General features: G+C 44.2%; 1 protein-coding gene across 1 annotated transcript; it reads left to right on the plus strand.

Moving 5' to 3' along the window:
- Positions 1 to 3,009: 3,009 nt before the first annotated feature.
- Positions 3,010 to 15,271, plus strand: LOC115166749 (gamma-crystallin C). Its single transcript, XM_029720523.1, has 6 exons — positions 3,010 to 3,092; positions 4,984 to 5,032; positions 7,418 to 7,539; positions 10,909 to 11,044; positions 11,229 to 11,368; positions 15,072 to 15,271. The coding sequence occupies exons 1-6, from the start codon at positions 3,049 to 3,051 to the stop codon at positions 15,205 to 15,207; spliced, it is 627 nt and encodes a 208-aa protein (XP_029576383.1). The 5' UTR covers positions 3,010 to 3,048; the 3' UTR covers positions 15,208 to 15,271.
- Positions 15,272 to 25,308: the final 10,037 nt, after the last annotated feature.

Genomic DNA, 25,308 nt, shown 5'->3' on the forward strand with positions numbered 1-25,308 from the left:
CAAAGCGCCCCGCGAAACGTCCAGTAAGTTTTACCTCCATTCAGGGGCCCCATTGGGCAAGCAGACAGGACCCAAATACCGCCCCCCCATTCAAAGTCAATGAAGTGTGAGCGTAATTTGCTGGGGCAAACAGATCTTTTGGAAATGGGCTTTTTTTTTTACACTGTAAGCAAAGTGAATGTCAGACAGTGTGACCTATACACATGCAGCTCAGCCTCAGATAGTTTTACTATAGGCTCCTACCAATGGGACTATGTCTACAATTAGATTCATTGAAATATCCAGATTTTATTTCTACACTCTTAGAAAAAAAGGTGCTATCTAGAACCTAAAACAGCAGGAGAACCCTAGGAGAACCCTTTAAAGAACACTTTAAAGAACCCTTTTTGGTTCCAGGTAGAACACTTTTGAGTTCCATGTAAAACCCTTTAAACACGGAACCTAAAAGAGTTCTTCCTGGAACCAAAAAGAGTTCTACTTGGAACCAAAACGGGTTCTATCTGGAACCAAAAAGGGTTTTTCTAGGGGGACAGCTGAAGAACCCTTTAAGAACCATTTTGTCTAAGAGTGTATATAGGAATGTTATATGTAAATTATGTTAGATTTACAGCTGAAGTCAGAAGTTTACATACACTTAGGTTGGAGTCATTAAAACTCATTTTTCAACCACTCCACAAATTTCTTGTTAACAAACTATAGTTTTGGCAAGTTGGTTAGGACATCTACATTGTGCATGACACAAGTAATTATTCCAACAATTGTTTACAGACAGATTATTTCACTTATAATTCACTGTATCACAATTCCAGTGGGTCAGAAGTTTACATACACTAAGTTGACTGTGCCTTTAAACAGCTTGGAAAATCCCAGAAAATGACATCATGGCTTTAGAAGCTTCTGATAGGCTAATTGACATCATTTGAGTCAATTGGAGGTGTACCTGTGGATGTATTTCAAGGCCTACCTTCAAACTCACTGCCTCTTTGCTTGACATCATGGGAAAATCAAAAGAAATAATCCAAGTGTTTGCTGCAGGAGGGACTGGTACACTTCACAAAATAGATGGCATCATGAGAAAGGAAAATTCTGTGGATATATTGAAGCAACATCTCAAGACATCAGTCAGGAAGTTAAAGCTTGGTCGCAAATAGGTCTTCCAAATGAACAATGACCCCAAGCATACTTCCAAAGTTGTGGTAAAATGGCTTAAGGACAACAAAGTCAAGGTATTGGAGTGGCCATCACAAAGCCCTGACCTCAAGCCTATAGAAAATTTGTGGGCAGAACTGAAAAAGTGTGTGTGAGCAAGGAGGCCTACAAACCTGACTCAGTTACACCAGCTCTGTCAGGAGGAATGGGACAAAATTCACCCAACTTATTGTGGGAAGCATGTGCAAGGCTTTCCAAAACGTTTGACCCAAGTTAAACAATTTAAAGGCAATGCTACCAAATACTAATTGAGTGTATGTAAACTTCTGACCCACTGGGAATGTGATGAAAGAAATAAAAGCTGAAATATATTATTCTCTCTACTATTATTCTGACATTTCACATTCTTAAAATAAAGTGGTGATCCTAACTGACCTAAGACAGGGAATTTTTAATATAATTAAATGTCAGGAATTGTGAAAAACTGAGTTTAAATGTATTTGGCTAAGGTGTATGTAAACTTCCAACTTCAACTGTAACTCTGAAATGTGATATTAATATAAGCTTTTCATATGGATTACATGATAAAAGACAGACAAACCTTTTTTAAACCTGGTTACACCGAATGAATATCATTGAAGTGTAGTATAAATATTAATGACTGAAAACTTTGAGCTCAATCATTCATACTTCATAGAAGGTTTCCCATTCACATTCACAACTAAATCACAATTGAACCATGAAAGGACGATGACGATCTGTGTGACTTTAACAGAATTTGTCATTTTGTTGTCTTCTATAAATGTTATCCCTCAACAGGTGTATTCAGTACTGTCACCACAGTATGTAGCCTATCACATCCTAGCCAGTTGAGAGGTCAGAATCATAACACATATTTTCTTATATGCCAACAGCGTCAACAAAAGGAGACATGTGTCACGAACTTCAAAATGAGCGGACCAAGGCGCGGCATACATTGAGTTCCACATCTTTTTAATACAAAGTGAAACTAGAAACAAAACTTACAAAGAACGTGACGACGTAGTGCCCAAACACACTAACACAAACAATACCCCACAAAGCAGATGGGCGATAGGGCTTCCTAAATATGATCCCCAATTAGAGGCAACGATTACCAGCTGCCTCTAATTGGGAACCATACAAAACCACACACATAGAAATACACATTCTAGAACACCCCCCTAGTCACACCCTGACCTAAACCACTATAGAGAATCCAAGGGCTCTCTATGGTCAGGGCGTGACAACATGACTCTGATGTAATGTATTTCTAGGTATATGATGTGGGGTTTGAGTTATTTAACCAGTCAGGAAGCATACATTGATCTGAATAACCATGGACGTCCATGGCAGAAGCCTCCATTCTGAGTGCATAGTAGCAGCCAGATGCACCGTTCCATTCAGCTCTGCAGTGCTATACAGCCTGTCCTGCACCCAGCCATCCAGGCTGAATACAGTTATTATCATGGGGGGAAGGCATATTGTTCGAAAAACGCTGAATTGTTAGGAGGTAAAACTGTTGGCACTGCACTCCCTGTTCTTTTAGTACATACGCAGCGTCAAAGAGGGTGTGTGTGCAGATACAATGCACATATGCTTCAATCTGTGTTTCTGTGTCTTTGTGTGTGTGGTGGTTGTGTGTGTGTGTGTGTGTGTGTGTGTGTGTGTGTGTGTGTGTGTGTGTGTGTGTGTGTGTGTGTGTGTGTGTGTGTGTGTGTGTGTGTGTGTTTACAATAATGCAGCATGTGTGTGTGACCTGTAAACTGTGTTTAGCATATGAATGTGTCCAGGGTCTGTGATCCTTCTAGTAGCTCCTGTCAGCTGTGACCTGGACAGCGCTGTATTTAAAGGTCTTTCTCCTGGTCTCTTGGAGCTGACATGAACATCTTCACTAAAGTCTACGGACTAGCCCAACAAACCAGGTATGTTCAGAGTGCTGTGATCAGGGCCAGGTGTGCTGCCCGTACTGTTTAGGTGAGGGTCAGGTCTGCTGTCCGTCCCGTTCAGGTGAGGGTCAGGTCTGCTGCCCGTCCCGTTCAGGTGAGGGTCAGGTCTGCTGCCCGTCCCGTTCAGGTGAGGGTCAGGTCTACTGCCCGTCCCGTTCAGGTGAGGGTCAGGTCTGCTGCCCGTCCCGTTCAGATAAGATGTTAGATGTGTGGGGGGGGGGGGGGGGGTTCCCTGTGATTCCCCGACCCCCCCCCCCTCTACAGACCCCCACCCACCCACCAAGCCTGTCTGTGTGTCCGTCCGTATGTCTGCGTTTTCACAGGCAGCCCAATTCTGATATTTTTTTCTCTAACTGATCTTTTGACTAATCAGATCAGCTCTTTTGCCAATAATCGGGCTAAATATCAGAATTGTGCTGCCTGTGTAAACACAGCCATAGTTCCTCTCTGTCCTCTAGTTTGTGTTGCACACCTTCTCTCTGACTCTGTTACACGTGACCATACAAATAGATACAGAGAATCCTGTAGGATTATAGGATCACTATCAGAGTTGGGGTCAATTCCATTTCAATTCCAGACAATTCAGGAAAATTGGAATTGGAATTAGGTTTACTTTCTGAACTGACTGGAATTGAAATTAAATGGACTCCAACCCTGATCTCTATGCACATGACACCAAAAGTCGCCCAAATCATATAATTTTGAATGATAGCTAGCCTGATTCCTGTTAAATCATCTCATTTTGAATGATAGCTAGCCTGATTCCTGTTAAATCATCTCATTTTGAATGATAGCTAGCCTGATTCCTGTTAAATCATCTCATTTTAAATGATGACTTGCCTGATTCCTGTTAAATCATCTCATTTTGAATGATAGCTAGCCTGATTCCTGTTAAATCATCTCATTTTAAATGATGACTTGCCTGATTCCTGTTAAATCATCTCATTTTGAATAATAGCTAGCCTGATTGCTGTTAAATCATCTCATTTTGAATGATAGCTAGCCTGATTCCTGTTAAATCATCTCATTTTAAATGATAGCTAGCCTGATTCCTGTTAAATCATCTCATTTTGAATGATGGCTAGCCTGATTCCTGTTAAATCATCTCATTTTGAATGATAGCTAGCCTGATTCCTGTTAAATCATCTCATTTTAAATGATAGCTAGCCTGAGATGGCTAGCCTGATTCCCGTTAAATCATCTCATTTTGAATGATGGCTAGCCTGATTCCCGTTAAATCATCTCATTTTGAATGATGGCTAGCCTGATTCCTGTTAAATCATCTCATTTTGAATGATGGCTAGCCTGATTCCTGTTTATAGGGAAAGGATGGAAACACAATTATAGTTTGTCATAATGGCCTGATTTTAAGGATGAGTCACAAATGGCGCCCTATTCCCTATGTAGTGCTCCATACAGCCCATACAGGTCTGGTCAAAAGTAGTGCACTACATAGGGAATAGGGTACCATTTGGTACACACCCTAAAATTACATTAGACATTATTACTGAACAAAAAGTACAAAGTTCACAGATAACCTTTCCATCCTTAAAGTATAATCATAGGCTCTATAGATATCAAATAAACGTTTTGTCACAGTTACATGCTGTCCCTTATCTGAATTTGGCAGCAAGATTATTGATGTGTGTGTCCGTGTGTGTGTGTGTGTGTGTTTACAATAATGCAGCATGTGTGTGTGACCTGTGAGCTGTGTTTAGCATATGAATGTGTCCAGGGTCTGTGATCCTTCTAGTAGCTCCTGTCAGCTGTGTACATCTGAGTGAGATAGCTGGCAAAGATGTTGTGGACAAAGGTCATGGCTGAAGTTCATGTGTTAATTAGAGATCCCTCCATCCTGTCTCCGCAGCAAGCTGGGGTCTGTGCTCCAACGTGCCTTCTACGGGTCCAGTGGGAGGGTAGGTCCAAACGTGATGCCCTCGTCCGACACACAAGATAACCTAGCTGACTTTTTAAATCAGAGCAAAACCGTTTACATATTTCAATAAGTTAGTTATTTCACAGAGATGTACCATGTACCACGTCAATAAGTTAGTTATTTCATAGAGATGTACAACGTCAATAAGTTAGTTATTTCATAGAGATGTACCACGTCAATAAGTTAGTTATTTCATAGAGATGTACCATGTCAATAAGTTACTTATTTCATAGAGATGTACCACGTCAATAAGTTAGTTATTTCACAGAGATGTACTATGTACCACATCAATAAGTTAGTTATTTCACAGAGATGTACCACGTCAATAAGTTAGTTATTTCATAGAGATGTACCATGTCAATAAGTTAGTTATTTCATAGAGATGTACCACGTCAATAAGTTAGTTATTTCATAGAGATGTACCACGTCAATAAGTTAGTTATTTCATAGAGATGTACCATGTCAATAAGTTACTTATTTCATAGAGATGTACCACGTCAATAAGTTACTTATTTCATAGAGATGTACCATGTACCACGTCAATAAGTTAGTTATTTCACAGAGATGTACCACGTCAATAAGTGAGTTATTTCACAGAGATGTACCATGTCAATAAGTTAGTTATTTCATAGAGATGTACCATGTCAATAAGTTAGTTATTTCACAGAGATGTACCATGTCAATAAGTTAGTTATTTCATAGAGATGTACCATGTCAATAAGTTAGTTATTTCATAGGGATGTACCTCGTACCATGTCAATAAGTTAGTTATTTCACAGAGATGTACCACGTCAATAAGTTAGTTATTTCATAGAGATGTACCATGTCAATAAGTTAGTTATTTCACAGAGATGTACCGTGTCAATAAGTTAGTTATTTCATAGAGATGTACCACGTCAATAAGTTAGTTATTTCACAGAGATGTACCACGTCAATAAGTTAGTTATTTCATAGAGATGTACCATGTCAATAAGTTAGTTATTTCATAGAGATGTACCATGTCAATAAGTTAGTTATTTCATAGGGATGTACCTCATACCATGTCAATAAGTTAGTTATTTCACAGAGATGTACCACGTCAATAAGTTAGTTATTTCATAGAGATGTACCATGTCAATAAGTTAGTTATTTCACAGAGATGTACCGTGTCAATAAGTTAGTTATTTCATAAAGATGTACCACGTCAATAAGTTAGTTATTTCACAGAGATGTACCACGTCAATAAGTTAGTTATTTCATAGAGATGTACCATGTCAGTAAGTTAGTTATTTCATAGAGATGTACCATGTCAATAAGTTAGTTATTTCACAGAGATGTACCGTGTCAATAAGTTAGTTATTTCACAGAGATGTACCACGTCAATAAGTTAGTTATTTCACAGAGATGTACCACATCAATAAGTTAGTTATTTCATAGAGATGTACCACGTCAATAAGTTAGTTATTTCATAGAGATGTACCACGTCAATAAGTTAGTTATTTCACAGAGATGTACCGTGTCAATAAGTTAGTTATTTCACAGAGATGTACCGTGTCAATAAGTTAGTTATTTCATAGAGATGTACCACGTCAATAAGTTAGTTATTTCACAGAGATGTACCACGTCAATAAGTTAGTTATTTCACAGAGATGTACCGTGTCAATAAGTTAGTTATTTCACAGAGATGTACCACGTCAATAAGTTAGTTATTTCATAGAGATGTACCATGTCAATAAGTTAGTTATTTCATAGAGATGTACCATGTCAATAAGTTAGTTATTTCATAGAGATGTACCATGTCAATAAGTTAGTTATTTCATAGAGATGTACCATGTCAATAAGTTAGTTATTTCACAGAGATGTACTATGTACCACATCAATAAGTTAGTTATTTCACAGAGATGTACCGTGTCAATAAGTTAGTTATTTCACAGAGATGTACCGTGTCAATAAGTTAGTTATTTCACAGAGATGTACCACGTCAATAAGTTAGTTATTTCATAGAGATGTACCACGTCAATAAGTTAGTTATTTCATAGAGATGTACCATGTCAATAAGTTAGTTATTTCACAGAGATGTACCACGTCAGTAAGTTAGTTATTTCACAGAGATGTACTATGTACCACATCAATAAGTTAGTTATTTCACAGAGATGTCCCGTGTCAATAAGTTAGTTATTTCATAGAGATGTACCATGTCAATAAGTTAGTTATTTCATAGAGATGTACCGTGTCAATAAGTTAGTTATTTCACAGAGATGTACCATGTCAATAAGTTAGTTATTTCATAGAGATGTACCACGTCAATAAGTTAGAGAGAGTTGTTAATATCTACTTAGTGGTTGTTGTTGATGATGATGCTAGTGTGTTGATATTGTGTTGTCAGGTGACCCTTTTCGAACAGCGTAATTTTGCCGGCAGACGTCTGGACCTGAGTGCCGACTGCCAGAAACTAAGCGACAAGAACTTCCCAGAGAGATGCAACTCTGTGCAGGTGGAGAGTGGCGCGTAAGTGGGTTAGGGCTCTGTGGAGATGGAGCGTTAGTGAGTTAGGGCTCTGTGGAGATGGAGAGTAAGTGGGTTAGGGCTCAGTGGAGATGGAGGGTAAGTGAGTTAGGGGTCTGTGGAGATGGAGGGTAAGTGAGTTAGGGCTCTGTGGAGATGGAGTGTTAGGGCTCTGTGGAGATGGAGCGTTAGTGGGTTAGGGCTCTGTGGAGATGGAGGGTAAGTGGGTTAGGGCTCAGTGGAGATGGAGGGTAAGTGGGTTAGGGCTCAGTGGAGATGGAGCGTTAGTGGGTTAGGGCTCAGTGGAGATGGAGGGTAAGTGAGTTAGGGGTCTGTGGAGATGGAGGGTAAGTGGGTTAGGGCTCAGTGGAGATGGAGGGTAAGTGAGTTAGGGGTCTGTGGAGATGGAGGGTAAGTGGGTTAGGGCTCTGTGGAGATGGAGCGTTAGTGGGTTAGGGCTCTGTGGAGATGGAGGGTAAGTGGGTTAGGGCTCAGTGGAGATGGAGGGTAAGTGAGTTAGGGGTCTGTGGAGATGGAGGGTAAGTGGGTTAGGGCTCTGTGGAGATGGAGTGTTAGGGCTCTGTGGAGATGGAGCGTTAGTGGGTTAGGGCTCTGTGGAGATGGAGGGTAAGTGGGTTAGGGCTCTGTGGAGATGGAGGGTAAGTGGGTTAGGGCTCAGTGGAGATGGAGGGTAAGTGAGTTAGGGGTCTGTGGAGATGGAGCGTTAGTGGGTTAGGGCTCTGTGGAGATGGAGGGTAAGTGGGTTAGGGCTCTGTGGAGATGGAGTGTTAGTGGGTTAGGGCTCTGTGGAGATGGAGCGTTAGTGGGTTAGGGCTCTGTGGAGATGGAGGGTAAGTGGGTTAGGGCTCTGTGGAGATGGAGCGTTAGTGGGTTAGGGCTCTGTGGAGATAGTGGGTTAGGGCTCTGTGGAGATGGAGCGTTAGTGGGTTAGGGCTCTGTGGAGATGGAGCTTTAGGGCTCTGTGGAGATGGAGCGTTAGTGGGTTAGGGCTCTGTGGAGATGGAGTGTTAGGGCTCAGTGGAGATGGAGCGTTAGTGGGTTAGGGCTCAGTGGAGATGGAGGGTAAGTGAGTTAGGGGTCTGTGGAGATGGAGGGTAAGTGGGTTAGGGCTCTGTGGAGATGGAGTGTTAGGGCTCTGTGGAGATGGAGCGTTAGTGGGTTAGGGCTCTGTGGAGATGGAGGGTAAGTGGGTTAGGGCTCAGTGGAGATGGAGGGTAAGTGAGTTAGGGGTCTGTGGAGATGGAGGGTAAGTGGGTTAGGGCTCTGTGGAGATGGAGTGTTAGGGCTCTGTGGAGATGGAGCGTTAGTGGGTTAGGGCTCTGTGGAGATGGAGGGTAAGTGGGTTAGGGCTCTGTGGAGATGGAGGGTAAGTGGGTTAGGGCTCAGTGGAGATGGAGGGTAAGTGAGTTAGGGGTCTGTGGAGATGGAGCGTTAGTGGGTTAGGGCTCTGTGGAGATGGAGTGTTAGGGCTCTGTGGAGATGGAGCGTTAGTGGGTTAGGGCTCTGTGGAGATGGAGGGTAAGTGGGTTAGGGCTCTGTGGAGATGGAGGGTAAGTGCGTTAGGGCTCAGTGGAGATGGAGGGTAAGTGAGTTAGGGGTCTGTGGAGATGGAGCGTTAGTGGGTTAGGGCTCTGTGGAGATGGAGGGTAAGTGGGTTAGGGCTCTGTGGAGATGGAGTGTTAGTGGGTTAGGGCTCTGTGGAGATGGAGCGTTAGTGGGTTAGGGCTCTGTGGAGATGGAGGGTAAGTGGGTTAGGGCTCTGTGGAGATGGAGCGTTAGTGGGTTAGGGCTCTGTGGAGATAGTGGGTTAGGGCTCTGTGGAGATGGAGCGTTAGTGGGTTAGGGCTCTGTGGAGATGGAGCTTTAGGGCTCTGTGGAGATGGAGCGTTAGTGGGTTAGGGCTCTGTGGAGATGGAGTGTTAGGGCTCAGTGGAGATGGAGCGTTAGTGGGTTAGGGCTCAGTGGAGATGGAGGGTAAGTGAGTTAGGGGTCTGTGGAGATGGAGGGTAAGTGGGTTAGGGCTCTGTGGAGATGGAGTGTTAGGGCTCTGTGGAGATGGAGCGTTAGTGGGTTAGGGCTCTGTGGAGATGGAGGGTAAGTGGGTTAGGGCTCAGTGGAGATGGAGGGTAAGTGAGTTAGGGGTCTGTGGAGATGGAGGGTAAGTGGGTTAGGGCTCTGTGGAGATGGAGTGTTAGGGCTCTGTGGAGATGGAGCGTTAGTGGGTTAGGGCTCTGTGGAGATGGAGGGTAAGTGGGTTAGGGCTCTGTGGAGATGGAGGGTAAGTGGGTTAGGGCTCAGTGGAGATGGAGGGTAAGTGAGTTAGGGGTCTGTGGAGATGGAGCGTTAGTGGGTTAGGGCTCTGTGGAGATGGAGTGTTAGGGCTCTGTGGAGATGGAGCGTTAGTGGGTTAGGGCTCTGTGGAGATGGAGGGTAAGTGGGTTAGGGCTCTGTGGAGATGGAGCGTTAGTGGGTTAGGGCTCTGTGGAGATAGTGGGTTAGGGCTCTGTGGAGATGGAGCGTTAGTGGGTTAGGGCTCTGTGGAGATGGAGCTTTAGGGCTCTGTGGAGATGGAGCGTTAGTGGGTTAGGGCTCTGTGGAGATGGAGCGTTAGTGGGTTAGGGCTCTGTGGAGATGGCGTGTTAGGGCTCTGTGGAGATGGAGCGTTAGTGGGTTAGGGCTCTGTGGAGATGGAGCGTTAGTGGGTTAGGGCTCTGTGGAGATGGAGCGTTAGTCGGTTAGGGCTCTGTGGAGATGGAGCGTTAGTGGGTTAGGGCTCTGTGGAGATGGAGCGTTAGGGCTCTGTGGAGATGGAGCGTTAGTGGGTTAGGGCTCTGTGGAGATGGATTGTTAGTGGGTTAGGGCTCTGTGGAGATGGCGTGTTAGGGCTCTGTGGATATGGAGCGTTAGGGCTCTGTGGAGATGGAGCGTTAGGGCTCTGTGGAGATGGAGCGTTAGGGCTCTGTGAGGCGGAGATGGATCATTAGTGGAGTGGAGCCACCTAGTGACATTAATATGTAACTGCAAAATGACGATCGTTCAGTATAGAAATCACCTGTTCACTTGAAAAATACCAATATCATTCAGAACAAAAGAGAATATAATTAAATGGAATAGAATATAGTTTATTCTTCTCAGAGGAGGAAATTATTTTCAGTATCATTGCAGTAATTCAGATCTGGCCAATCCTGTTCATTCACAATTACATTCCTAATGTGTTTATCCTAAGACATATAGATGTATCTTGTCCCTAGCTTGCCCCTCCACCACCCTGTTGTTCTCTGCAGTCAGTCTATGCATATTTCATTGTTCCACTGTTCAGAGGTTGTGTCTATGTGTGTGTGTGTGGTTCAGATGGGTGGGCTACGAGCAGGAGAACTTCAGAGGACGTCAGTACCTGTGGGACATGGCAGAGAAGGGAGAGTACAACTGCTATGACAAGTGGTGTGCCCAGGTGGACCATGTCTCCTCGGTGCGCTCAGTCAAACAGGTGAGACACACACACACACACACACACACACACACACACACACACAGGGGAAATACTCTCAAACTAAAATGACTAGCTGCTAGTTTCTGTTATTGGCCAGCCTGGTACAATTACCCCTGAGGACGACCCACACAGACTGGGACAAACACACATACACACACTAACCCTCTATCGTCTCTCCCAGGACTCATCTCCTGCCCGAGTCCATCTGTTTGAGAGGGCTGGGTTCTCTGGTAAGAGGACAGAACTACAGGATGACATACCCAACATGATGACTCGCTACAGTCTGAACAGGGCTTCCTCTATCCGTGTCCTGGGAGGAGCGTAAGTAGTCCTCCTATAATATACAGTCTGAACAGGGCTTCCTCTATCCGTGTCCTGGGAGGAGCGTAAGTAGTCCTCCTATAATATACAGTCTGAACAGGGCTTCCTCTATCCTCCTAGACCTACCAGGTCCAGATACCCAGGTTAGAGGCAAATGGCACCCTATTCCCTATTTAGTGTACTACTTTTGACCAGGACCTGTAAATGCTATTTAGGACACAACCAAATATTGTACTTGAGTTGTGCTGCATTTGCCATGGTGGGAGGAGCGTTGGTAAAGTACACGTCCTCTACATAGGTGGTTGACCCCAGAGGAGAGGTCAACAAGGGTTCTCTTTTTTTCACTTAGTAACATTTTCAGTTGAAAGATTTGAATGAACATTCCAAAATGTTATGGTGAAGCTGCAAATATATTTTTTAGCAGCAATATTCAAACAGCAACTGACTTTGCTGTTCTTCCTACACGTAGTAGAAACCCTACATGACCACAGAACTATTTGGAGCGTCAGTTTAGACCCCAAACAGATGTGTTCGCCGCACACTACCTAGTCAGACTGTTAGTCAAGGTTAGCTAACGTTCGCGGCTGATACAAAACAAATGGAATATTTTAGCTAACGTTAGCTAACATTCGCAAACTATTTCCCTTGTTGAATGCACCTCAGGTCTGCAGTGAAGGCCCTTGCCTTTTGTTTCACTGATACCTCCCAGACCCCCCAGGTCCTAATGCTGCATACACATTATCCACTCATAAAAAGTCTTGCTTGTTTGAAAAACATTCTAGCTTACATCCAAAATTCCAAACAGAATGATTACTGTGAAATGTGTTGACGCTGGAGAGACGAAGCAGGTCCGGGGAGTCAAACATTTAATAAAGAACGGACATGGAACGAGACAGGAACAGCGTCAGCAAACAGGAAAACAAAGACAAAAAACAATCAAAGCATCAGCAGGGAACAGAGCTGGGGACTGGCAAATATAGGGGAGGAAATGAACAGATGATGAATGAGTCCTGGTGAGTCCAATATCGCTGATGCGTGTGACGAGGGAAGGCAGGTGTGCGTAATAGATGATAGGAGTGAGTGATGCAGGAAAGCCTGGTGCCCTCAAGCGCCAGAGGGGGAAGAGCGGGAGCAGACGTGACTGATTACAGAACATCCAAACAGAATGATTACAGCTCTTTAAACCTCTAAACAGAATGATTACAGCTCTTTAATCATCCAAACAGAATGATTACAGCTCTTTAAACATCCAAACAGAATGATTACAGCGCTTTAAACATCCAAACAGAATGATTACAGCTCTTTAAACCTCTAAACAGAATGATTACAGCGCTTTAAACATCCAAACAGAATGATTACAGCTCTTTAAACCTCTAAACAGAATGATTACAGCTCTTTAAACCTCTAAACAGAATGATTACAGCTCTTTAAACCTCTAAACAGAATGATTACAGCTCTTTAAACCTCTAAACAGAATGATTACAGCTCTTTAAACCTCTAAACAGAATGATTACAGCTCTTTAAACCTCTAAACAGAATGATTACAGCGCTTTAATCATCCAAACAGAATGATTACAGCTCTTTAAACCTCTAAACAGAATGATTACAGCTCTTTAAACCTCTAAACAGAATGATTACAGCTCTTTAAACCTCTAAACTTATTTGCAAGACTCTATGTGATGTTTCTAAACATATCCTGATAATAAAATGACTAACATCAGGTTTAGCTTTACCATCGCTGTCGTAGTTTCGAGGGCTAACATCAGGTTTAGCTTTACCATCGCTGTCGTAGTTTCGAGGGCTAACATCAGGTTTAGCTTTACCATCGCTGTCGTAGTTTCGAGGGCTAACATCAGGTTTAGCTTTACCATCGCTGTCGTAGTTTCGAGGGTTAACGTCAGGTTTAGCTTTACCATCGCTGTCGTAGTTTTGAGGGCTAACATCAGGTTTAGCTTTACCATCGCTGTCGTAGTTTTGAGGGCTAACATCAGGTTTAGCTTTACCATCGCTGTCGTAGTTTTGAGGGCTAACATCAGGTTTAGCTTTACCATCGCTGTCGTAGTTTCGAGGGCTAACATCAGGTTTAGCTTTACCATCGCTGTCGTAGTTTTGAGGGCTAACATCAGGTTTAGCTTTACCATCGCTGTCGTAGTTTCGAGGGCTAACATCAGGTTTAGCTTTACCATCGCTGTCGTAGTTTCGAGGGCTAACATCAGGTTTAGCTTTACCATCGCTGTCGTAGTTTCGAGGGCTAACATCAGGTTTAGCTTTACCATCGCTGTCGTAGTTTTGAGGGCTAACATCTGGTTTAGCTTTACCATCGCTGTCGTAGTTTCGAGGGCTAACGTCAGGTTTAGCTTTACCATCGCTGTCGTAGTTTTGAGGGCTAACGTCAGGTTTAGCTTTACCATCGCTGTCGTAGTTTCGAGGGCTAACGTCAGGTTTAGCTTTACCATCGCTGTCGTAGTTTCGAGGGCTAACATCAGGTTTAGCTTTACCATCGCTGTCGTAGTTTCGAGGGCTAACATCAGGTTTAGCTTTACCATCGCTGTCGTAGTTTTGAGGGCTAACATCAGGTTTAGCTTTACCATCGCTGTCGTAGTTTTGAGGGCTAACATCAGGTTTAGCTTTACCATCGCTGTCGTAGTTTCGAGGGCTAACATCAGGTTTAGCTTTACCATCGCTGTCGTAGTTTCGAGGGCTAACATCAGGTTTAGCTTTACCATCGCTGTCGTAGTTTTGAGGGCTAACATCAGGTTTAGCTTTACCATCGCTGTCGTAGTTTTGAGGGCTAACATCTGGTTTAGCTTTACCATCGCTGTCGTAGTTTCGAGGGCTAACGTCAGGTTTAGCTTTACCATCGCTGTCGTAGTTTTGAGGGCTAACATCAGGTTTAGCTTTACCATCGCTGTCGTAGTTTCGAGGGCTAACGTCAGGTTTAGCTTTACCATCGCTGTCGTAGTTTCGAGGGCTAACATCAGGTTTAGCTTTACCATCGCTGTCATAGTTTTGAGGGCTAACGTCAGGTTTAGCTCAACCATGACATCCAGTTCCGTCTTGCCGTCATGAGTCAGTAATGTAAACGCAGCTAAATACACGTCAAATACTGTACTTTAACGATGTTTGATTTAGTTGGCCTGGCCCAGTAGAATCAATGGGATAATCCCAAAGTTGTAACTTACAAGCTCTAGTTGAAGGAGTTAAGGAACTACTGTAATAAGTCTCTAATCACACCGTTTCTTTTTCTGTCCCTGTCTGCCTGCCTGTCTGCCTGCCTGTCTGCCTGCCTGTCTGCCTGCCTGCCTGTCTGCCTGCCTGCCTGCCTGCCTCCCATCCTGCCTCCCATCCTGCCTCCCATCCTGCCTGCCTGTCTGTCTGCCTGCCTGCCTGCCTGCCTGCCTGCCTGCCTCCCATCCTGCCTCCCATCCTGCCTGTCTGTCTGCCTGCCTGCCTGCCTGCCTGCCTGCCTGCCTGCCTGCCTGCCTCCCATCCTGCCTCCCATCCTGCCTCCCATCCTGCCTGCCTGTCTGCCTGCCTGTCTGCCTGTCTGCCTGCCTGCCTGCCTGCCTGCCTCCCATCCTGCCTCCCATCTTGCCTCCCATCCTGCCTGCCTGTCTACCTGCCTGCCTGTCTGCCTGCCTGCCTGCCTCCCATCCTTCCTGCCTGTCTGCCTGCCTCCCTGCCTGCCTGCCTGTCTCTTCAGCTGGGTGGTGTACCAGGAGCCTAACTACAGAGGTCCCCACTATGTCTTGGAGAAACGTGACTACAACAACGCCTCTGACTGGGGCTCCCAGAGCAGCACTGTGGGCTCCATGCGACGGGTCCGCTTCAATAATTAACTAACTACAGAGGTGCGCAGCGGTCTAAGGCACTGCATCTCAGTGCTAGAGGCGTCACTACAGAACTGGTTCGATTCCAGGATGTATCACAACCGGCCGTGATTTGGAGTCCCATAGGGGGCGGCGCACAATTGGCCCAGCGTCGTCCGGGTTAGGGCTTGGCCGGGGTAGGCCGTCATTGTAAATAAGCATTTGTTCTTAACTGACTTGCCTAGTTAAATAAAGGTTAAAACAATGAATAAGAAAACACTCTGTAAGCCCCCTAACCTCGTAACCCCCCCTGCCCTAATCCCCCTAACCAACAGGAGGACTCCACACCAGCACCCCTTCCACCTGACACACTCTGTCAGCTTAATACACACACATTATGCAAACTACCAGAAACCTATTTTAATAATAAACAGTAAAAAGACAATTGCTCGTTTTGCGTGTTGTTTTGTTATCAGGGTTGTGATGATGATGTAATTGGTGTATTCATTATGGTATATTTTCTCACAGGTTGATAGAAAATCCTGCTACTAATAACACATACAGTATGCAGAGCAGATACTACTAATAACACATACAGTATGCAGAGCAGATACTACTAAGAACACATACAGTATGCAGAGCAGATACTACTAATAACACATACAGTATGCAGAGCAGATACTACTAAGAACACATACAGTATGCAGAGCAGATACTACTAATAACACATACAGTATGCAGAGCAGATACTACTAATAACACATACAGTATGCAGAGCAGATGCTACTAATAACACATACAGTATGCAGAGCAGATACTACTAAGAACACATACAGTATGCAGAGCAGATACTAATAACACACAGTATGCAGAGCAGATACTAATAACACACACAGTATGCAGAGCAGATGCTACTAATAACACATACAGTATGCAGAGCAGATGCTACTAATAACACATACAGTATGCAGAGCAGATGCTACTAATAACACATACAGTATGCAGAGCAGATACTACTAATAACACATACAGTATGCAGAGCAGATGCTACTAATAACACATACAGTATGCAGAGCAGATACTACTAATAACACATACAGTATGCAGAGCAGATGCTACTAATAACACATACAGTATGCAGAGCAGATACTACTAATAACACATACAGTATGCAGAGCAGATACTACTAATAACACATACAGTATGCAGAGCAGATACTACTAATAACACATACAGTATGCAGAGCAGAAGTGTTCTTGATGAACTAAGCACACTAACTGTTGCAATAAGCAGCCAGAACTCAGGCTCCGATGTACAGCACAAAGCCTTTAGTATAACGGTTGCCATCAAACGGAGAGCATTTCTGCACAAAAACAATTACACATAAATGGTTGTGTAACATTTCAGTTGTATCACAACAATTGTGTCAAATGCGTTTTAGATCAGTTGTAACCCGAGTGTGTACGGGGTCATATTAAGCTGACAATTAGCAGACGCACAATATAGACTGACACATTGTCAGCTGTTTACTACAGGTAGTGTTCTATAGACTGACACATTGTCAGCTGTTTACTACAGGTAGTGTTATATAGACTGACACATTGTCAGCTGTTTACTACAGGTAGTGTTCTATAGACTGACACATTGTCAGCTGTTTACTACAGGTAGTGTTCTATAGACTGACACATTGTCAGCTGTTTACTACAGGTAGTGTTCTAGTATAGACTGACACATTGTCAGCTGTTTACTACAGGTAGTGTTCTAGTATAGACTGACACATTGTCAGGTGTTTACTACAGGTAGTGTTCTAGTATAGACTGACACATTGTCAGCTGTTTACTACAGGTAGTGTTCTAGTATAGACTGACACATTGTCAGCTGTTTACTACAGGTAGTGTTATATAGACTGACACATTGTCAGCTGTTTACTACAGGTAGTGTTATATAGACTGACACATTGTCAGCTGTTTACTACAGGTAGTGTTATATAGACTGACACATTGTCAGCTGTTTACTACAGGTAGTGTTCTATAGACTGACACATTGTCAGCTGTTTACTACAGGTAGTGTTATATAGACTGACACATTGTCAGCTGTTTACTACAGGTAGTGTTCTAGTATAGACTGACACATTGTCAGCTGTTTACTACAGGTAGTGTTCTATAGACTGACACATTGTCAGCTGTTTACTACAGGTAGTGTTCTATAGACTGACACATTGTCAGCTGTTTACTACAGGTAGTGTTATATAGACTGACACATTGTCAGCTGTTTACTACAGGTAGTGTTCTAGTATAGACTGACACATTGTCAGCTGTTTACTACAGGTAGTGTTCTAGTATAGACTGACACATTGTCAGGTGTTTACTACAGGTAGTGTTCTAGTATAGACTGACACATTGTCAGCTGTTTACTACAGGTAGTGTTCTATAGACTGACACATTGTCAGCTGTTTACTACAGGTAGTGTTCTATAGACTGACACATTGTCAGCTGTTTACTACAGGTAGTGTTCTATAGACTGACACATTGTCAGCTGTTTACTACAGGTAGTGTTCTAGTATAGACTGACACATTGTCAGCTGTTTACTACAGGTAGTGTTCTAGTATAGACTGACACATTGTCAGCTGTTTACTACAGGTAGTGTTATATAGACTGACACATTGTCAGCTGTTTACTACAGGTAGTGTTATATAGACTGACACATTGTCAGCTGTTTACTATAGGTAGTGTTCTAGTATAGACTGACACATTGTCAGCTGTTTACTACAGGTAGTGTTCTATAGACAGACACATTGTCAGCTGTTTACTACAGGTAGTGTTCTATAGACTGACACATTGTCAGCTGTTTACTACAGGTAGTGTTCTATAGACTGACACATTGTCAGCTGTTTACTACAGGTAGTGTTATATAGACTGACACATTGTCAGCTGTTTACTACAGGTAGTGTTCTATAGACTGACACATTGTTAGCTGTTTACTACAGGTAGTGTTCTATAGACTGACACATTGTCAGCTGTTTACTACAGGTAGTGTTATATAGACTGACACATTGTCAGCTGTTTACTACAGGTAGTGTTCTAGTATAGACTGACACATTGTCAGCTGTTTACTACAGGTAGTGTTCTAGTATAGACTGACACATTGTCAGCTGTTTACTACAGGTAGTGTTCTATAGACTGACACATTGTCAGCTGTTTATTACAGGTAGTGTTCTATAGACTGACACATTGTCAGCTGTTTACTACAGGTAGTGTTCTATAGACTGACACATTGTCAGCTGTTTACTACAGGTAGTGTTCTATAGACTGACACATTGTCAGCTGTTTACTACAGGTAGTGTTCTAGTATAGACTGACACATTGTCAGCTGTTTACTACAGGTAGTGTTCTATAGACTGACACATTGTCAGCTGTTTACTACAGGTAGTGTTCTAGTATAGACTGACACATTGTCAGCTGTTTACTACAGGTAGTGTTCTATAGACAGACACATTGTCAGCTGTTTACTACAGGTAGTGTTCTATAGACAGACACATTGTCAGCTGTTTACTACAGGTAGTGTTCTATAGACTGACACATTGTCAGCTGTTTACTACAGGTAGTGTTCTATAGACAGACACATTGTCAGCTGTTTACTACAGGTAGTGTTCTATAGACAGACACATTGCCAGCTGTTTACTACAGGTAGTGTTCTATAGACAGACACATTGTCAGCTGTTTACTACAGGTAGTGTTCTAGTATAGACTGACACATTGTCAGCTGTTTACTACAGGTAGTGTTCTATAGACTGACACATTGTCAGCTGTTTACTACAGGTAGTGTTCTATAGACTGACACATTGTCAGCTGTTTACTACAGGTAGTGTTCTATAGACTGACACATTGTCAGCTGTTTACTACAGGTAGTGTTCTAGTATAGACTGACACATTGTCAGCTGTTTACTACAGGTAGTGTTCTATAGACTGACACATTGTCAGCTGTTTACTACAGGTAGTGTTCTAGTATAGACTGACACATTGTCAGCTGTTTACTACAGGTAGTGTTCTATAGACAGACACATTGTCAGCTGTTTACTACAGGTAGTGTTCTAGTATAGACTGACACATTGTCAGCTGTTTACTACAGGTAGTGTTATATAGACTGACACATTGTCAGCTGTTTAATACAGGTAGTGTTCTATAGACTGACACATTGTCAGCTGTTTACTACAGGTAGTGTTCTATAGACTGACACATTGTCAGCTGTTTACTACAGGTAGTGTTCTAGTATAGACTGACACATTGTCAGCTGTTTACTACAGGTAGTGTTCTATAGACTGACACATTGTCAGCTGTTTACTACAGGTAGTGTTCTATAGACTGACACATTGTCAGCTGTTTACTACAGGTAGTGTTATATAGACTGACACATTGTCAGCTGTTTACTACAGGTAGTGTTCTAGTATAGACTGACACATTGTCAGCTGTTTACTACAGGTAGTGTTCTATAGACTGACACATTGTCAGCTGTTTACTACAGGTAGTGTTCTAGTATAGACTGACACATTGTCAGCTGTTTACTACAGGTAGTGTTCTATAGACAGACACATTGTCAGCTGTTTACTACAGGTAGTGTTCTAGTATAGACTGACACATTGTCAGCTGTTTACTACAGGTAGTGTTCTATAGACTGACACATTGTCAGCTGTTTACTACAGGTAGTGTTCTAGTATAGACTGACACATTGTCAGCTGTTTACTACAGGTAGTGTTCTATAGACTGACACATTGTCAGCTGTTTACTACAGGTAGTGTTCTATAGACTGACACATTGTCAGCTGTTTACTACAGGTAGTGTTCTAGTATAGACTGACACATTGTCAGCTGTTTAATACAGGTAGTGTTCTATAGACTGTTCTTTCCTCAGGTGTTTACTACAGGTAGTGTTCTATAGACTGTTCTTTCCTCAGGTGTTATTGACTCTGTTTCTGTTTTATATCTGTTGGTTCTTCTTGTTTTGTTCCATGTTTGTTTATTTATTAAATGATTCACTCCCTTTACTTGCTTCCAGACTCCCAGCGTACACATTACAAGTAGTTAGACATGCAAATACCAGGAACAGCCCACATAGTTACATCTCATCAAAACTAATGGCAGTAAATATCTCAAGGCAGATTGCAATTGAGGTGTTTTCCCGCCTGCATAAACACAGGCAAAACCAGCCTTAGACCCCAAGCCAAGTCTTATTATATACACTAAACACAAATATAAACGCAACATGCATCAATTTCAAAGATTTTACTGAGTTACAGTTCATATAAGGAAATCAGTCAATTGAAATAAATAAATTAGGGCCTAATCTATGGATTTCACATGTCTGGGATATGCATCTGTTTGATATACATCTGTTGGTCACAGATACCTTAAAAAAAAGGTAGGGGCGTGGATCAGAAAACCAGTCAGTATCTGGTGTGACCACCATTTGCCTCATGCAGCACGACACATCTCCTTTGCATAGAGTTGATCAGGCTGTTGATTGTGGTCTTTGGAATGTTGTCCCACTCCTCTTCAATGGCTGTGTGAAGTTGCTGGATATTGGTGGGAACCGAAACATGCTGTCGTACACGTCAATCCAGAGCATCCCAAACATGCTCAATGGTTGACATGTCTGGTGAGTACAGTTGAAACCGGGAATTATCCATGAAGAGCACACTTCTCCAGCGTGCCAGTGGCCATCGAAGGTGATCATTTGCCCACTGAAGTTGGTTACGACTTGATGTAAGATGAATCTTGTTTTGATCAAATGCAACTGCAGAAACCAGAACTTTTCTGGACGAATGATGATCAATTTAAATGGGTTTTCAGAAAATAAGTGTATCTGGTTGCAAATACTTGGAAGATACGACAAGATAAGTTATATAATTGAAATTGTAGGTTTTTGTTTCGTTTTTTGAAAGTTTTTCATTTTCATATGGATGAATGTACAGTCAGGTCCAAAATTATTGGCACCCTGGATAAAGATGAGCAAAAAATACTATATAATAAACAATACAAATAATGAGCTATATTGTGTAATCAACAAATTGCTCAATTATATTATTTTATATTAATACATTTGCTCAGAGAAAGCGATTTTGTTTAACAAGTAATTAATTGTATTTTATTAAAGATGGGGGTCAGAATCATTGGCACCCCTGTTTTCAATACTCCAGCACCCTTCCCTTGTGAGGATAACGTCACTGAGCCTTTTTACTAAAAGGTTTAATGAGATTCTAGAACACATTGGGAGGGATGTTAGATCATTCCTCCATACAGAATCCTTCCAGGTGTTTGATGAGATTCTAGAACACATTAGGAGGGATGTTAGATCATTCCTCCATACAGAATCCTTCCAGGTGTTTGATGAGATTCTAGAACACATTAGGAGGGATGTTAGATCATTCCTCCATACAGAATCCTTCCAGGTGTTTGATGAGATTCTAGAACACATTAGGAGGGATGTTAGATCATTCCTCCATACAGAATCCTTCCAGGTGTTTGATGAGATTCTAGAACACATTAGGAGGGATGTTAGATCATTCCTCCATACATTTACATTTTTACATTTAAGTCATTTAGCAGACGCTCTTATCCAGAGCGACTTACAAATTGGTGCATTCACCTATAATATCCAGTAGAACAACCGCTTTACAATAGTGCATCTAAATCTTTTAAAGGGGGGGGGGGGGGGTTAGAAGGATTACTTTATCCTATCCCAGGTATTCCTTAAAGAGGTGGGGTTTCAGGTGTCTCCGGAAGGTGGTGATTGACTCCGCTGTCCTGGCATCGTGAGGGAGCTTGTTCCACCATTGGGGTGCCAGAGCGGCGAACAGTTTTGACTGGGCTGAGCGGGAACTGTGCTTCCTCAGAGGTAGGGAGGCGAGCAGGCCAGAGGTGGATGAACGCAGTGCCCTTGTTTGGGTGTAGGGCCTGATCAGAGCCTGAAGGTACGGAGGTGCCGTTCCCCTCACAGCTCCGTAGGCAAGCACCATGGTCTTGTAGCGGATGCGAGCTTCAACTGGAAGCCAGTGGAGAGAGCGGAGGAGCGGGGTGACGTGAGAGAACTTGGGAAGGTTGAACACCAGACGAGCTGCGGCGTTCTGGATGAGTTGTAGGGGTTTGATGGCACAGGCAGGGAGCCCAGCCAACAGCGAGTTGCAGTAATCCAGACGGGAGATGACAAGTGCCTGGATTAGGACCTGCGCCGCTTCCTGTGTGAGGCAGGGTCGTACTCTGCGAATGTTGTAGAGCATGAACCTACAGGATCGGGTCACCGCCTTGATGTTAGTGGAGAACGACAGGGTGTTGTCCAGGATCACGCCAAGGTTCTTAGCACTCTGGGAGGAGGACACAAGGGAGTTGTCAACCGTGATGGCGAGATCATGGAACGGGCAGTCCTTCCCCGGGAGGAAGAGCAGCTCCGTCTTGCCGAGGTTCTGCTTGAGGTGGTGATCCGTCATCCACACTGATATGTCTGCCAGACATGCAGAGATGCGATTCGCCACCTGGTTGTCAGAAGGGGGAAAGGAGAAGATTAATTGTGTGTCGTCTGCATAGCAATGATAGGAGAGACCGTGTGAGGATATGACAGAGCCAAGTGACTTGGTGTATAGCGAGAATAGGAGAGGGCCTAGAACAGAGCACTGGGGGACACCAGTGGTGAGAGCACGTGGTGCGGAGACAGATTCTCGCCACGCCACCTGGTAGGAGCGACCTGTCAGGTAGGACGCAATCCAAGCGTGGGCCGCGCCGGAGATGCCCAGCTCGGAGAGGGTGGAGAGGAGGATCTGATGGTTCACAGTATCAAAGGCAGCAGATAGGTCTAGAAGGATGAGAGCAGAGGAGAGAGAGTTAGCTTTAGCAGTGCGGAGAGCCTCCGTGACACAGAGAAGAGCAGTCTCAGTTGAATGCCCAGTCTTGAAACCTGACTGATTAGGATCAAGAAGGTCGTTCTGAGAGAGATAGCAGGAGAGCTGGCCAAGGACGGCACGTTCAAGAGTTTTGGAGAGAAAAGAAAGAAGGGATACTGGTCTGTAATTGTTGACATCGGAGGGATCGAGTGTAGGTTTTTTCAGAAGGAGTGCAACTCTCGCTCTCTTGAAGACGGAAGGGACGTAGCCAGCGGTCAAGGATGAGTTGATGAGCGAGGTGAGGTAGGGGAGAAGGTCTCCGGAAATGGTCTGGAGAAGAGAGGAGGGGATAGGGTCAAGTGGGCAGGTTGTTGGGCGGCCGGCCGTCACAAGACGCGAGATTTCATCTGGAGAGAGAGGGGAGAAAGAGGTCAAAGCACAGGGTAGGGCAGTGTGAGCAGGACCAGCGGTGTCGCTTGACTTAGCAAATGAGGATCGGATGTCGTCAACCTTCTTTTCAAAATGGTTGACGAAGTCATCCGCAGTGAGGGAGGAGGGGGGGGGGGGGGGGGGGGGGGGGGGGGGGGGGGGGGGGGGGGGGGGGGGAGGGGGAGGGAGTTCAGGAGGGAGGAGAAGGTAGCAAAAAGCTTCCTAGGGTTAGAGGCAGATGCTTGGAATTTAGAGTGGTAGAAAGTGGCTTTAGCAGCAGAGACAGAAGAGGAAAATGTAGAGAGGAGGGAGTGAAAGGATGCGAGGTCCGCAGGGAGGCGAGTTTTCCTCCATTTCCGCTCGGCTGCCCGGAGCCCTGTTCTGTGAGCTCGCAGTGAGTCGTCGAGCCACGGAGCAGGAGGGGAGGACCGAGCCGGCCTGGAGGATAGGGGACAGAGAAAATCAAAGGATGCAGAGAGGGAGGAGAGGAGGGTTGAGGAGGCAAAATCAGGAGATAGGTTGGAGAAGGTTTGAGCAGAGGGAAGAGATGATAGGATGGAAGAGGAGAGAGTAGCAGGAGAGAGAGAGCGAAGGTTGGGACGGCGCAATACCATCCGAGTAGGGGCAGAGTGAGAAGTTTTTGATGAGAGCGAGAGGGAAAAGGATACAAGGTAGTGGTCGGAGACTTGGAGAGGAGTTGCAATGAGATTAGTGGAAGAACAGCATCTAGTAAAGATGAGGTCAAGTGTATTGCCTGCCTTGTGAGTAGGGGGGGAAGGTGAGAGGGTGAGGTCAAAAGAGGAGAGGAGTGGAAAGAAGGAGGCAGAGAGGAATGAGTCGAAGGTAGACGTGGGGAGGTTAAAGTCACCCAGAACTGTGAGAGGTGAGCCATCCTCAGGGAAGGAACTTATCAAGGCGTCAAGCTCATTGATGAACTCTCCAAGGGAACCTGGAGGGCGATAAATGATGTGGATGTTAAGCTTGAAAGGGCTGGTAACTGTGACAGCATGGAATTCAAATGAGGAGATAGACAGATGGGTCAGGGGAGAAAGAGAGAATGTCCACTTGGGAGAGATGAGGATTCCAGTGCCACCACCCCGCTGGCTCGATGCTCTAGGGGTATGCGAGAACACGTGGGCAGGCGAGGAGAGAGCAGTAGGAGTAGCAGTGTTATCTGTGGTGATCCATGTTTCCGTCAGCGCCAGGAAGTCTAGGGACTGGAGGGTAGCATAGGCTGAGATGAACTCAGCCTTGTTGGCCGCAGACCGGCAGTTCCAGAGGCTGCCGGAGACCTGGAACTCCACGTGGGTCGTGCGCGCTGGGACCACCAGGTTAGAGTGGCAGCGGCCACGCGGTGTGAAGCGTTTGTATGGCCTGTGCAGAGGGGAGAGAACAGGGATAGACAGACACATAGTTGACAAGCTACAGAAGAGGCTACGCTAATGCAAAGGAGATTGGAATGACAAGTGGACTACACGTCTCGAATGACGAAAAAATGATACAGTACTGCTGGCTGGTGGAGTAGGCTAGCTAGCAGTGGCTGCGTTGTTGACTTTGTTTGACCGTGTAGCTGGCTAGGTGTAGCTGGCTAGGTGACCTCGATAGTTTCAGTACTACACCTTGTCATGATACAAAAGCAACTTTGTAGCTAGCTAACATAACACTAATCAAGACGTTCCTTTGTAATGTATTTAGTTTCTACAGTGTTACTAGTTGGCTGGGTTTGGAAAAATGGCGTCGCGGGGGACGGCAAGCTGGCTAGCTAACCTCGGTAATTACTAAACTACACAATTATCAAGCTATGACAAAGACAACTATGTAGCTAGCTAGCC

This window comes from Salmo trutta, chromosome 29 (genome assembly GCF_901001165.1).
Source record: "Salmo trutta chromosome 29, fSalTru1.1, whole genome shotgun sequence".
Taxonomy (NCBI): Eukaryota; Metazoa; Chordata; class Actinopteri; order Salmoniformes; family Salmonidae; genus Salmo; species Salmo trutta.